This window comes from Onychostoma macrolepis, chromosome 25 (genome assembly GCF_012432095.1).
Source record: "Onychostoma macrolepis isolate SWU-2019 chromosome 25, ASM1243209v1, whole genome shotgun sequence".
Lineage (NCBI taxonomy): Eukaryota > Metazoa > Chordata > Actinopteri > Cypriniformes > Cyprinidae > Onychostoma > Onychostoma macrolepis.
In genome coordinates, this window is record NC_081179.1 from 12321151 (window position 1) to 12334230 (window position 13080).

The 13080-nt window shown below is 37.7% G+C and overlaps 1 protein-coding gene across 2 annotated transcripts in view; it reads left to right on the forward strand.

The window, feature by feature from the left end:
• met (MET proto-oncogene, receptor tyrosine kinase) overlaps positions 1–13080 on the forward strand; it is a 47515-nt gene that overhangs the window by 16803 nt on the left and 17632 nt on the right. For both annotated transcript variants that reach the window (XM_058766421.1, XM_058766422.1), the window contains exons 3-10: positions 1701–1892; positions 5016–5150; positions 5402–5581; positions 6985–7145; positions 7583–7685; positions 8462–8598; positions 10068–10232; positions 10354–10453. In XM_058766421.1, coding sequence (XP_058622404.1) covers positions 1701–1892; positions 5016–5150; positions 5402–5581; positions 6985–7145; positions 7583–7685; positions 8462–8598; positions 10068–10232; positions 10354–10453 — 1173 coding nt within the window. The remainder of the gene's footprint in view (positions 1–1700; positions 1893–5015; positions 5151–5401; positions 5582–6984; positions 7146–7582; positions 7686–8461; positions 8599–10067; positions 10233–10353; positions 10454–13080) is intronic.

The window sequence follows — 13080 nt, forward strand, 5'->3', positions numbered from 1 at the left end:
TACTCACCCTCATGTCATTCCAAATCTGTATGACGTTTTTGCTTCTGAAGAACACAAAAAAAGATGTTTTGAAGAATGTTAGTAACCGAAAAGTTTTAGTTTTGTGTTCCACAGAATAAAGAAAGTAAGTGAATGATAACAGAATGTTCATTTTGGGTGAACTATCCTTTTAATTGTCCCTTTTAATCTTATTATTATTATTTACTCACTCACATTTACTCACTTACTGATCTTTTCAATGTAATGAAAATGAATAAGGATTGTCAAGCTGTCTGTGTATCCCTGTCTTGTGCGCTATTTTCCAAGACCTCGTTTTATAAGGAACTGGAATTTAAAACATTACTTTTGAAAATCATAGAAACATTCTTGAGAAGTCCAATTCATAAATTAATCATTCTTTTGAGTCAGAATTTTAATGAATTGGTTGATACAGTCGAAATGATTTTTTTTCACAAATAATCTACTGGATTGATCTACACTACTGTTCAAAAGTTTATTTTTTAAATAAATAAGTTTATTCAGCATGGATGTATTTCAGTGTAAATAAATGCAGCCTTGGTGAGCATTTATGAACTTGAACTTTGAACTTCTTTCAAAAACATTCAAAAATCTTATGACCCCAAACTATCAAGGAGGAATGACTTCAAATGTGGTCCATCTCTCATGCAAAGCTTGGTACTTAAATGATAACTTTTTAATTGTGCAGCTTGACCCATTCACTTTCATTATACTGAAAGCAGACAAGATTGTCTTTAACATTTCTACTTTCTTCTTCCACAGAAGAACATAACACAAGTTTGAAATTATTTGAAAGTGAATAAATGATGACAGGTTTATCTTTAAAAGTTGAGCTATGCCTTTAGTCAAAATGTAAGTATAGTTTTCTTAAAGGGGCATGTCAGGGGGAAAAAAGGCTTTTTCTTTTTTCTTTTGAAATAATAAGTTGATAGATTATCTAATATTCACAACACAAAGCTCCTTCCCTCAGTGCCTATTTGGTTTCATCAACTTGGCCTGCCCTGATGAATGACTGTGCAAACTATGCAGGTACAAGCCAATCATAACAGAGATCATCGTACAATACAGCACATAAACAATGCAGTCTTAAAGGTACAGTCGCAAAAATAGATAGATTCTTAGTTTCATAAAAACCTAATTCTCAATGTTTTTCGGCATTATAAGTGTAATTAAGGTGGAAAGAATTAAATGCTACAGAAGTGTTATGAATATGGCCCCTTTAATATCTCCAGGACCATACAGCCTCTCTGCAACTTCCAAAACTCCACAGGTTGTAGAGATCCCAGCCAAACAAAGCTGGCCTCAATCGGAGTTCTAACAGAGCAACAGCGAGCCCAACGTTCCTCACAGTTTCCCATGAATTCCTGCCATCTGTGAGCACAGCCGTCAGAACGCGGCAAGGATGATCCAAGCACCATGGGAGAAAACACGCAACTGCATTGGCCAGGATGAAACAGTAGATGCCGAGCTTAGATGGAGATTTACTGTGTGGGGCCTAAGTCACTCTTTTGCTCAAGCATCTAACCCACATATTGCATTTGGCATGGTGGAGGCTAGTCCTCTGGAAAAATGGCAATGCTGCAGAATTCATCCACACCAATAGGCTATTGAGAGCTTCTGCTTGTTGCCAGGTAGAATAGCACTTGACTAACTTGTCAATTTGTTTCTGTTTTTGTTACCAGAGCTTTGCAGGAGATTCCTTCAGCTGTGGCAAACACGAAAGAGGCTACCGGCTAGAGGTTTCAAGCACCAATCCACGTCGGGACTACTTCCACGGACGCTTCCGGAACGTTCTTCTCACTTCCATAGCCGTGGTGCCCATCCAAAACCACACTGTGGTCAGCCTAGGTACAGCTGAGGGCCGCGTCATCCAGGTGAGACATTTATTTTATTTATTCACTATTAAAGCTAAACTTACAAAATGTCTGGATTAGCAAGTCAGCATTTAGATTGAATTTAAGAGTTTAGTATGTGCCATAGTGCTAGAAGAAATGTGGCTGACCTCATTCTGAGAAAAGAAATGGTGAAGCATTTGCAGAATCTAAAATTAAATTTGAATATTTTTTGTCAAAGTCCTATTGTTGCCAACACTATTTCCCTGTTTTATTGTGCATGTAAATAGACAGGATGTAAGTACGTGACTAGTGAAAACAGCTCCGAATGAAGGAAAATGCAGGTGCCAGTGGCAGGTTGGGAAATATGGTCTTTTCCTGTTTGCATTTGAGTCACCTTTGACCTCTGAGCAGCACTGTACCAGCTCTCCAATCTAAAAGCACACAAGGTGAAACTTTGCATATAAATATTTTCTCAACATGTTCATTGTGCAAAGAGTGGCACCGACCCAAATGTTGAATCTGTCCTGCTTGAGCACCAAAAATGAGACTATTTGCTCACGGAAGTGTTAGATAGAGACTTGTGGTATTTTGTAAATACCACAGGAAAATGTTTGAGAAATGAGTGGCGAGAGAAAGGGTGACAGCTGCACGGAAGCGTGGCGGAGGAACCGAATGGTACGTTAATAGTAAGCACTGAGCTTCGATGACACGTCCTCGCATGGCATTTTCTTGGAACGGCTGCAGCTGTCGTTCCCTCTCTTTCTCTCTTCCTTTTTTAAATTTTTTCATCTCAACTTTTCTCGCCTCTTTTGTCTGGATGTGGAGGGAGGCCTGGTAAGGGGTGAGTGCTAGTCCAGCTGTCCCATTCGAGAGAGAGTTTTTTTCAGAAACAAAGAGAGTGGGTGAGTGTTTAAGAGGCCTTGACAATGAGAATGCAAAAAAAGATTGTGAGAAAGACTGATGAAGTTGAATAAAATATGGAATGCCAGTGAGTAGTGGTAATTGTGTGAATGAAAGTTTCAAGAGCCCCACAAGCTTTTTAAAAGTGTGTGTGGGGGGGGGGGGGGGGTGCAGGGTAGTAACAGTCCCAGTGGTCCTTATTCTCTATGAGGAAGTGCTCCCACTCTGCCACACTCTTGGTGAGAAAAACTCAACACCTTGCCTTGTGTTTGTGATTAGGACTTCCCTTACATACACAATGAGCTGTAATTCACACGGTTATTAGGGCTTCACGGTGTGTATTTTTCCCCAGAGTGCGTAACATTCCTCCTTCAATAACGGGTCCATTTGTAGCCATTTTCTGCCATGCTCGGCTTAATTAAGCTTGGCTTAGCTTGGTCGCGTCTGGGACTCGAAATCCTTTTATGGCTTAACGCTATTGGAAACTTTCTGGGCCATGTGAAACTCGCCAAGTTTTAGCTGTGGGTTCTTGTTTTGAAATCATGAATGTAGCACATTGTATTTGTGCAGCACCAAGGCACAGAATAATTATATTAAAATTTTTAAATAAATATAATTTACTATTTATATTATATTATTTTAGTATTTATATTTTTTATATTATATAAATAATTTATAATGCATTAAAAATGTTAAATTTAAAAAAATAATATACTATTTACATAGAACAGAAATTGCTATTACTTACAATATTAAATAAAAATAAATATTAAATGAAATATGTTTATGTATAGCAGGCTATGTTTTAATGGCTGTAAAAAATATATGTGACAAGAGGAATTTCCCTCCCACACCGTAGGAGGTTTTGAACATTTGTGTTCCTGTAAATCTGTACTTAAAGCTTGCATGGACTACATTGTATATTGTCAGGTAATGCAAAAAAAAAAAATTGCACCTAAATCAACTGCTTTTATTCATGTAATAAAACAGTATTGTGAATTGCCCTGGCTACATGTATTGCTCCAGTGAAAGAAAAAAAAAAGAAATAGCTCCTTAAGGTAACAACTGAACATTGACACTTTCTACAGTCCGATCTGATATGTTACTAATCTAAAGATTGGGCTTTTAAAACAGACCACAAAAGGAGTCACATTAGTGCACTGTATTGAGTGAGATGGAGATATGTCACGCACACCATCCTAAAATCACTAAAACCACAGTAATGACATACTCTCTACAACCAGATGCCCCATGCTCAAAGCCCAGGGCTATTAATGATGTGATCCACTGATCGCTAATGGAGCACAAGCACTATTCAGACGTAGGCTATCTTGGAGGCCTGTAATTGCAATGTAACCATGATAAATGTTAGTCCAGGTGTGTGGATGGAGCCACTGTTCTGACACCTCCCAACATGCCAGATAGACAGAGGTCTTTACGTCTGCACTTGCCCTAGGGCCTAAGCTTTTGTCTGTTCCCACTCCTTGACATCAACCGCAGTCATCGCAGTTCAATCTGTCATCTTTTAACCTGAAAGGCAGAGACACTGGTTATTACAGTATCCATGGCAAAGCAGAGGCTGTCCCCATACAAAGACTGCCTCTGGATTGCACCCTCCTTTGATGCTTCCTCTTTCCCAAGCAAAGTTCCAGACATGATCTGTAATTTAATGTTTTATAACCTGGAAGGAAAAGAATAATGGGTTTGCACCAACTCCAGCTCGTGCACAATGTTTGTTTTTCAGGAATAAGATCTTGTATAATCTGAGGTTTTTGGAAGTGGTATTTCACCCCAAAACCGTAAGAAAACAGTTTTTTTATTTATAGTATTTTTTTATTTTATTTATTTATTTATTTTCAAAAGTCCATTACTGGATTCATTGGTAAAATATCATTTTTTGTCATGAAAATAAGGTCATACTGCAAAATATCTCAATGATCCTTAAATAGGACTCCTTTACATGGAAAAAAAAACTTTTAAGACAAATTAGGCCAATGTCATGTGACCTGCTGTTGACCTGATCCAAAATGTGTCCTCTATAAATAGCTTACACCAGAACCACAAAGTTTAAATCATTCAATAGCAACATTTAATCATCAATGTGGAATGCAGACTTATTCCAGTAAACGATAAACATGCTGTTGAGGTCTTTTTGTAACCAAAACATTCACATTCACATACACATTCTCTATTAAGGTCCTGCATTTACCGTTTAGGCTTTTGATGTGAAAGGCCACCCATTTTTGCTGGCATCCTCCGCAGGTGGTGGTTTCCCGCTTTGGCAAGACAGAGCCGCATGTGGATTTCCGCTTGGACGCTCTCCCTGTGTCCTCCGAGATGGCCCTGCTGTCTCCACAGCGTCACGACGGCTCCTTATTGTTGGTAACAGGAAACAAGGTGAACGACACAGCCATTCTTAAAAATGTCTTTGGGAAACGGGTCAAACATTTTCAGGAAAATAACTTGTGAATAGATAGACACACTGGTGATTTAATACTAACTGATATAGTAAACAGGGTATGACTGCAATAGAGAAACAAAGAAACATCAGTAAGTAAGTCACCTCCTCTGAAAAATGTTGTCAACAAGTTGCTTTATATAAAATCATCTGCTAAATGTAATTTAAAATCTAATATCATGTTCCTCAGGTCTCTAAGGTTCCTCTGAGAGGCCCTGGATGTGAACAGCTGTGGACTTGTAGCTCCTGTCTTCTGGCTCCAGCCTTCATGGGCTGTGGATGGTGCAAGACCAGTGATCGCTGCACGAGGGCTGCTCGGTGCTCCCCCTCCCATTGGATCCAGGACTCTTGCCCCCTCCTTATCACCACGGTAACCACCCCTGCCCATCACAAACAACATTACCATGGTTTTAAAGCAGCTAATAGCACATAGCTAATAGAATAAGTGCTTTCTAAGTACAGAGAGCACATACGATACTCTGACCTCCATTGATTTTGCCTGTTTTGCAGTATTTTCAGGGATAAGCATGGATTTCAAGGACCTCTTGGCTTCTTTTAAAGACGTAAATTGATTCTAAATATCAGAAAGGATTCGTTTGCCCTTCTGTGCCTTCTCTAAATCCGTGCATTGCTGCAGAGCAGCCAGAACTATATTTGTATTTGTGTAAGATCTCTTTGCTTATGATAAGTGGTGCTCTGAACACTTAATTATTAACTCCGAGCCAAAATGAGGCCTTGTTCTCCATGTGTTCAAAGCAACACCATCTGCTTATCAATAAAGAACTAACATCTCAGAAACAGGACACTCAGAAAACACATTGTACACACTTATTATGAATAAATGAATAATAAAATTTATTTATTATGTACACAAAATATACATATATTTAATTTATTTTATTTTATTTCAATTCATTTACTTATTTTTCAAATTTTTATTTAATTTTTTCACATTTTTATCTAACCTATCGTTAGATTTAATCACCTTTGGTAGCGCGATTTATTGTAATGCTTTTTTCCTCAGTTGGTCAGAACAAAAGAGGCAGACTTGTTACATACTTGTTCAGATGACAATATATGGTGAAAATTCTTATTTGGGTCGTATATTCCTACACGTAGTTTAGAATCTGTGATTTCCTGAGTACAGTATCCACACCAGTGCCACGACTGACAGCCACACATCAAAACATTAGATTCATCCGCGCTGAGGAGCCGTGCTGGTGCACAAACCACTCAAAGAAAATAATTACGCAAATAACTGCAATTGCAGGTTTCAAACAGAGATGGCGACAAAGAGACAGCTTTAAGTAACTTAAATAAATAAATGTTTATATGAATATATAAATAAATGTTTTTTAATTTATTTTATTTTATTATTGTTGTTATTAAATGAACCTATAAATGGCTTAATTACAGTTTTCTGAGCATGTTAAGCTGAGATACGTGAAGTATTTTACCACAGAAAAAAATGACACACTTCACCTTTAAAGTACTCAGCTGGTGGCTCAACATAAAGGGCACTTTTAACCCAAGAGACAAAAGCACAAAGGAAAACAGAAAGGTTGTTTTGTTCTCAGTTTTTGTCTCTGTCACCATTTACTGGAAGACCCCCTGCCTTCAGTGTCCATACACCCAAAACAAATTATTGTCAGTGGTTACCAACCTCATGAGCGGAGAAAATGCTTGGCATAAAGAAACGCAGCAGGAGGTTTAGGCACTGAAGGAAAAGTATTGTCACAGTTTGACCTCACAGCTTCTTCTTTCTTTTTGTAGATTTCTCCTTCCTCTGCTCCACTTGGAGGCCACACCAACATGACAATCTGTGGCAAAAACTTTGGTTTCAATAAGAAAGATCGCTTTGATACCAAGCTGATTGACGTGGTGGTTGCTGGAACAAAGTGTAAATTGGAAAGGAAAGACAGCAGCAATAATCGGTATGTTAATAAAGATATAGATAAACCTTATACTTGAATTTAAGCAAATCCTCTTGCACTCTGTGTAAATACAACTTCAGAAACACGCTAGGTCACATTCTCAACATAGTGCTCGTGTTGCAACCCTGCAGAACATTAAATTGGTCTGCAAAAGTGCTCTATTGTGCATCTCGGTCTTCCATGTCAAACTTTCGTACCATTAAGACACACAACCCATGAGATTTTGTGCCCCCGGACATACCACCCTATAGCCCTCCTATTGTGAGAGGAATGGAGAAATTCCCTTGGAGAATAGCTCCTGTGTAGTTTCTGCCGAGTAGTACGGTTATCATTAAATTAGCGTAGACTAATAGCCTGCTTACTCCACTGGTTTACAACCACGTCTTGTTCGCTGTTTTTGTGGCGGGAGATGTTTATGTCTTTGTGTTGTATGTCAGGTTGGTCTGCGGACTAGATCATGTGAACGCCTCCAGCTCTGACTCTGTGGTCAGGGTGTGCAGTGGCAAAGAACGGGCCCAGAAAGACGGTTTCTCATTTGTGGTAAGAATCCTCACAAATCTTAGTATAAGTGTTTCAACACACATTCGAGTAACGTATTTTTGACTTTCTTCCAGTATTGTGGTTTTCATAGTGCACAACGACCCAAGGATGTTATTCTATTCTATTTTCCCACTTATTTGGAGCTGGGTTAGAGTTGCACAGTGTCCTAATCAGTGCCAAGTGCATTTTCTATCCATACTGTAAGGGAAATGCTGCCATAAAGTCACAAAATATGAATTAATTAACATGTTTTTGTAAGATGTACTGTAGAGATATGTAGTAGTGCAGTCAAACGATTAATCGCATCCAAAATAAAAGTTTTTGTTTACATAATATATATGTGTGTGTACTGTGTATATTTATTATGTACATATACATACACTCACATACAGCATATATTTTGGAAATATTTACATGCATATACATTGATATTTATATTCTTATATTTCATATTATATGTGAATATATTTAATATATAAACATAACATATTTTTTTAAATATATACATGCATGTGTTTGTATTTATATATACATAATAAATATGCACACACACATATATTATGTAAACAAAAACTTTTCTTTTGGATGCGATTAATCGTATGACAACACTAATATGTAGACTTTAGAGTAGGATTTTAGAGCAACTCTGGTTGGGGCTACCTAGCATGATGCATAAATAAAAAAATCCATACAAATATGATGGATGTGATTTCTGTCAAAGATTTTCAATGTGTGCTATAGTTTTATTTCACTAAAACAACATTTTATCTGTCTAGAATCCAGTTATCACAGAGATCTTCCCAGAGTTTGGACCCAAGTCTGGTGGAACAGTGCTCACTATCACAGGCTCATTCCTGGATAGTGGAAATATGCAACTGGTTACCATGGGCAATGCTACCTGTGTGCTGCAGAGGTTTGTATGTCAACAAATCTATTAGGAGTTTCTATTAAAGGGATAGTTCATCCAAAAATGAAAATTCTGTCATTAATTATTCACCCTCTTGACATTCCAAACATATAACACCGTGTCTACACCGGACGCGCCGCAACATCTAAAGTCTGTCTACATTGGATGCGACAAAGCGACCGTTGAAAATCATTTGAAATTTGTGTCAGCACGTCATAAATGGAACGCGGCAGCAGTTTTCTGTCAGGGATTTGTCGCGCCGCGCCGCTTCCAGTGTAGACACAGACAGCATCACTGATTGCTCGGTAGGGTAGTAAGGACATCATTAAATTAGTCCATGTGACATCAATGGTTAAATTTTACAGTATAAAACTGTAATTTACAAACAAAAAAATATTAATGTAAACCAGTAAATTCAACAACACACACTGCTATTGAAATCTGTTTTGTACCTTTAACATACTGACAACCAGCATAATAATGCAGGGGTAAAAGAGAAAGCCACATGAAGAATCAAAGATCATCACAAGTAGCTTCGCCACAAGCAGAAGTATATACTAATATTTAGAAGGTGCACAGAGTCATTCATTCAAACACAAAACACCATCATGGTAACACACATGATACTTAAATAATACAATAAACTTTCATTAAACAACAGAAGATGTAACATAAAGCCCAAATGTACATAACTGATAACAAAAACTATTAAAAAAACATGATTATTTAAACAAAATACTTTCAAATGTGGAGTGTCATGCAGGGAATTTTGGGAATATCAGTTTACAGTTTTTGACTGTATATTATACATTTATTTGTTCTTTTTTACTTCTAAAAACTGTCCAATTAACAGCATTTTACTGTAAAATTACATGAAATGTCTGGTTAGATCTTTTACCGTTTTTCCCCTGTATATAGTACGGGAACTTACTGTTAACCTATTAACATTTTTTTCTGTAGCGTTTTTACAAAATGTTACAGTTAAAATTACAATTATTTTTAACAGTGTATGTGTGTGTGTGTGTGTGTGTGTGTGTGTGTATATATATACACGTACAGTATTCGTTGTCTCAGTTTTCATCTTTCCATTTGAAAACACTTCAACTGTTTTTCTTTAAATTGTAGTTTTAAATTAATTTTAATTTTATGTATATTTTTTAATTTGTAGTTTTACTTTTGAATTAATTTAAAATCTAAATATATATTAATTATATGTAATGTATTACATTTTTTGTCTATACGAGTTTATTCATCCATTTAAAAAACATTTAATTTCTAGTTTTAAATAAAATACATTTAATTTTTCTTTACAAATCTACTAAAAGTCAGAAAATGTTAAAGCATCATAGGCATTTTTCCAAAAAATGGAAGTGAAAAAGAGAGATTTGTTCACAAGCAAATCACCACTGTCACGCATACATGTGTCTATTTAAACCATTTTCTGTATGTTTGATTTTCTGTGTGCCTTTCTGCAGTATTTCAGCCACAATGTTGACATGTCGAACTCCACCTCAGCCATCACCGTCCCAACACAAGGTTCAGCTGCACATTGATGGAGTGATTCGTGAAGCTCCTGTCAGCTACACCTACAACGAGAACCCACACATCTCCAGCGTCCAGCCCAAGCATTCTTTCATCAGGTTAGCACTTCAGCCAACATTTAGCTACTTTAAATGTAGTTGAAGTTGGGGTTAAACTGGAAGAGTGAATCAATGTGCATTTAACAGCAAGTTCTTCTGTTTTGTGCATGTGTGTACACAGCGGAGGAAGCACGGTGACAGTCAATGGTTTCTACCTCCACTCAGCCCTCCAACCTCAGATGGTTCTCACTGCCGCCACAGAGGGCAAAGTCTTCCAAGTGGTGAGTCTAGATGGCCCACACAGAGTGTCGAGACATTAAATACCTCCCCTACCATGTCACAGGCATGCTATTATCATTAACCCCACTGAACACAAAAGCAGATATGAGAAATAAAGGAAGCAATGTTTCAGAGTTGCAGTTCTGAAGAGGAAATGGAAAAATCACACACAATGTTTTCGATATGATTATTATAACTTTAACAAAAAAAAAGTCTTTTTTTTACTAAAGTTTCTTGATCCATTTGGATTTGGATTTTTAATTTAATTTAATTTATATATAATGAGTGCTATTGTTCATCTATCAGAGTTTCTTCATTTGAAAATCCATATTTTTTCTAGTATATTTTATAGTCTAAATCATTTAAAAATTTTATTCATTTGTTTTACATATATGCATCTCATCTAAGTTTCTTCATCTATTTGGCAACACTTTCATTTCTAGTTTTTAAATTGTAATGTATCTCATTTTTTGCCTATCCAAGTTTCTTCATCCATTTGGAAACACTTCCACACCTCATCTCCTGAGAGCTGTGGTTGACCTGATCTGCTCCTCTCTCAATGGGACCAGACAAATACTCATTTACACACAGTTTCCCCTTATCTGATTTCTGTGGGGGTGGAGTGTGGTCGTGCAGTGGTACAGTGCATGCGAACAATGCTATCTAATCTTAAGCATACAAGTCCCGTCATAATCCAAAACGGGGCTCGTATTTACTCACATCTTCATTTTGATTGTACTTCTTCATTTCCACTCAACTCACAGTTTCTCACTGATTTGTCTCAAAGATCAAAGATTTTGTACTTAATACCAAGTAGGCCATTTTAAATTATGCACATTGAGTTTGTCAATGATTTTGAGCTCATTTGAAAGAGAAATATTTCCGCCTTTTGAGCAGAGACTGCTTGAAACGCAGGCTATCCTGTCAAATGATTTAAGACGGTCCCGCAGCTGTCAGCCTGTAAATTCTTCTTTATAAACAGTGGGGGTCGGGACAATATTCTTGTCCTAATTTGTGAAGCACAGGAGGTTTATTGTTTTTTTCCCTCTCACTTTTATTGGGGAGCATTGTGGAAAGCATACTTCCTGTCTTCTGTCAGCTTTTTTCTCAATCGCACAGACTACGGCTGTGTAACCCGAGTTGAGCTGTCATCTGTTACGCTGAGGTTCGATCAACGATGGCGGAAACAGAAACGCAGTCAGTAGCTCAGGTTTCTTGCGGGCTGTATTCAACGTCTAGCTGCTGACAGGCCTGAAATGAAAGAAAAGCGGACACTGATCTCAATTTCTCGAGGACTCTGTGAATCCTTCCATCAGTTGCATTTCAGTTCCTCTTGCAATCAAGCTCTGCGGGCCAAATGAAGGAGAGTTAAGAACCAAGGCAAATTGTGGTGGCTCAGGAAAAATGGATGAAATCTCAAGAGCATTCTTGAATATCTACTTCTGAGATCTCTGCTAAATCTGGGGATCAGCCGATCTCGCCTTTCCCACCAACATGAAAAGCATTTTTACAGGCTGCAGCTTGTCGCTGGCGATTGGCACTGTCCAGGAGCGAACTTGAGAGGGGTTTTATTTGTTTAGGGGTATGGCATCTTCTTGGCAAAGATTTCTAGATGTTTCTAACCAAGGGACGTGTTCAAGTTTTACTTTGTCCTAGACTTGCCTATGGGAAGTGAGGGGTGTTAACAGGACTCTAACATGCTCCAGACACCACAGTGGGGTTTCTAGCAAGAACAACACCTGTTTTTGGGATTCAAAGGGGGTCATTTTCATGCCAGATCCCTCTCAATGCAAACCAAAGTCTGGTTTTCTCATCTTAGTATGTTCTTACTGACACCTTACTCCATTTTGCCTCATAATATCCTGAAAGTTCCCATTCCTTCCTTATCTTTACCCCCTTTAAAAGTTCACATCGAAATGAATCATCAAAGGTGGTTATATCAGAGCTGAAACACCTATAAGAGAATTTCCCATCCAAATCCTGCAATAAAACATCACTTTAACTCCCAATGAGAATATCTATTCCCCAAACACCAATTTGAAGTGTTTCGGTGTCTCCCATCATCCTTTGGCTGCTTTCTTTAGCAGCTGTTATCCAACCCCCCTTTAAGCCCTTTGAGATACTTGATCCATTCTAAACAATTAATGTTGTGTTTGTTGAGGAGCACACCAAGCCAAACTGCTTTACAACTATTTGACTAGTCTCAGCGGATGAGTCCTCAGATCTCTAAATATGCAAAGAGTTGCTAGTCAAATATACAAGATGTGTGTTCATTTGCATGGACTTTTTCATAGTTCGCTGTCCTCAGCGATGATGCTTAGGAGCTGTATTTTTGTTTCCCATCTGGAACATTGCGCAACACAGTGCATGAGTGAAGGGAAGATGTTGACAGGGAAGATATTGCCTACAGTGAACAGTGAGTAATAGCAATCAGTTTTTGGCTAAAAAGTAATTTATCTTCATGCATTCTCTCTAAATTTGTTTCAGAGTCTGATCTTTATGCAAGCTCCCAAGTCATGGCCTATATTGCCTTTTTGGCAATATGAAACATCAATTGCTTTTATGAGATTGAAAATATTTACTGTGACCTAAACTATACTCGGGATTTAACTCACTTATGTGAAGTCAG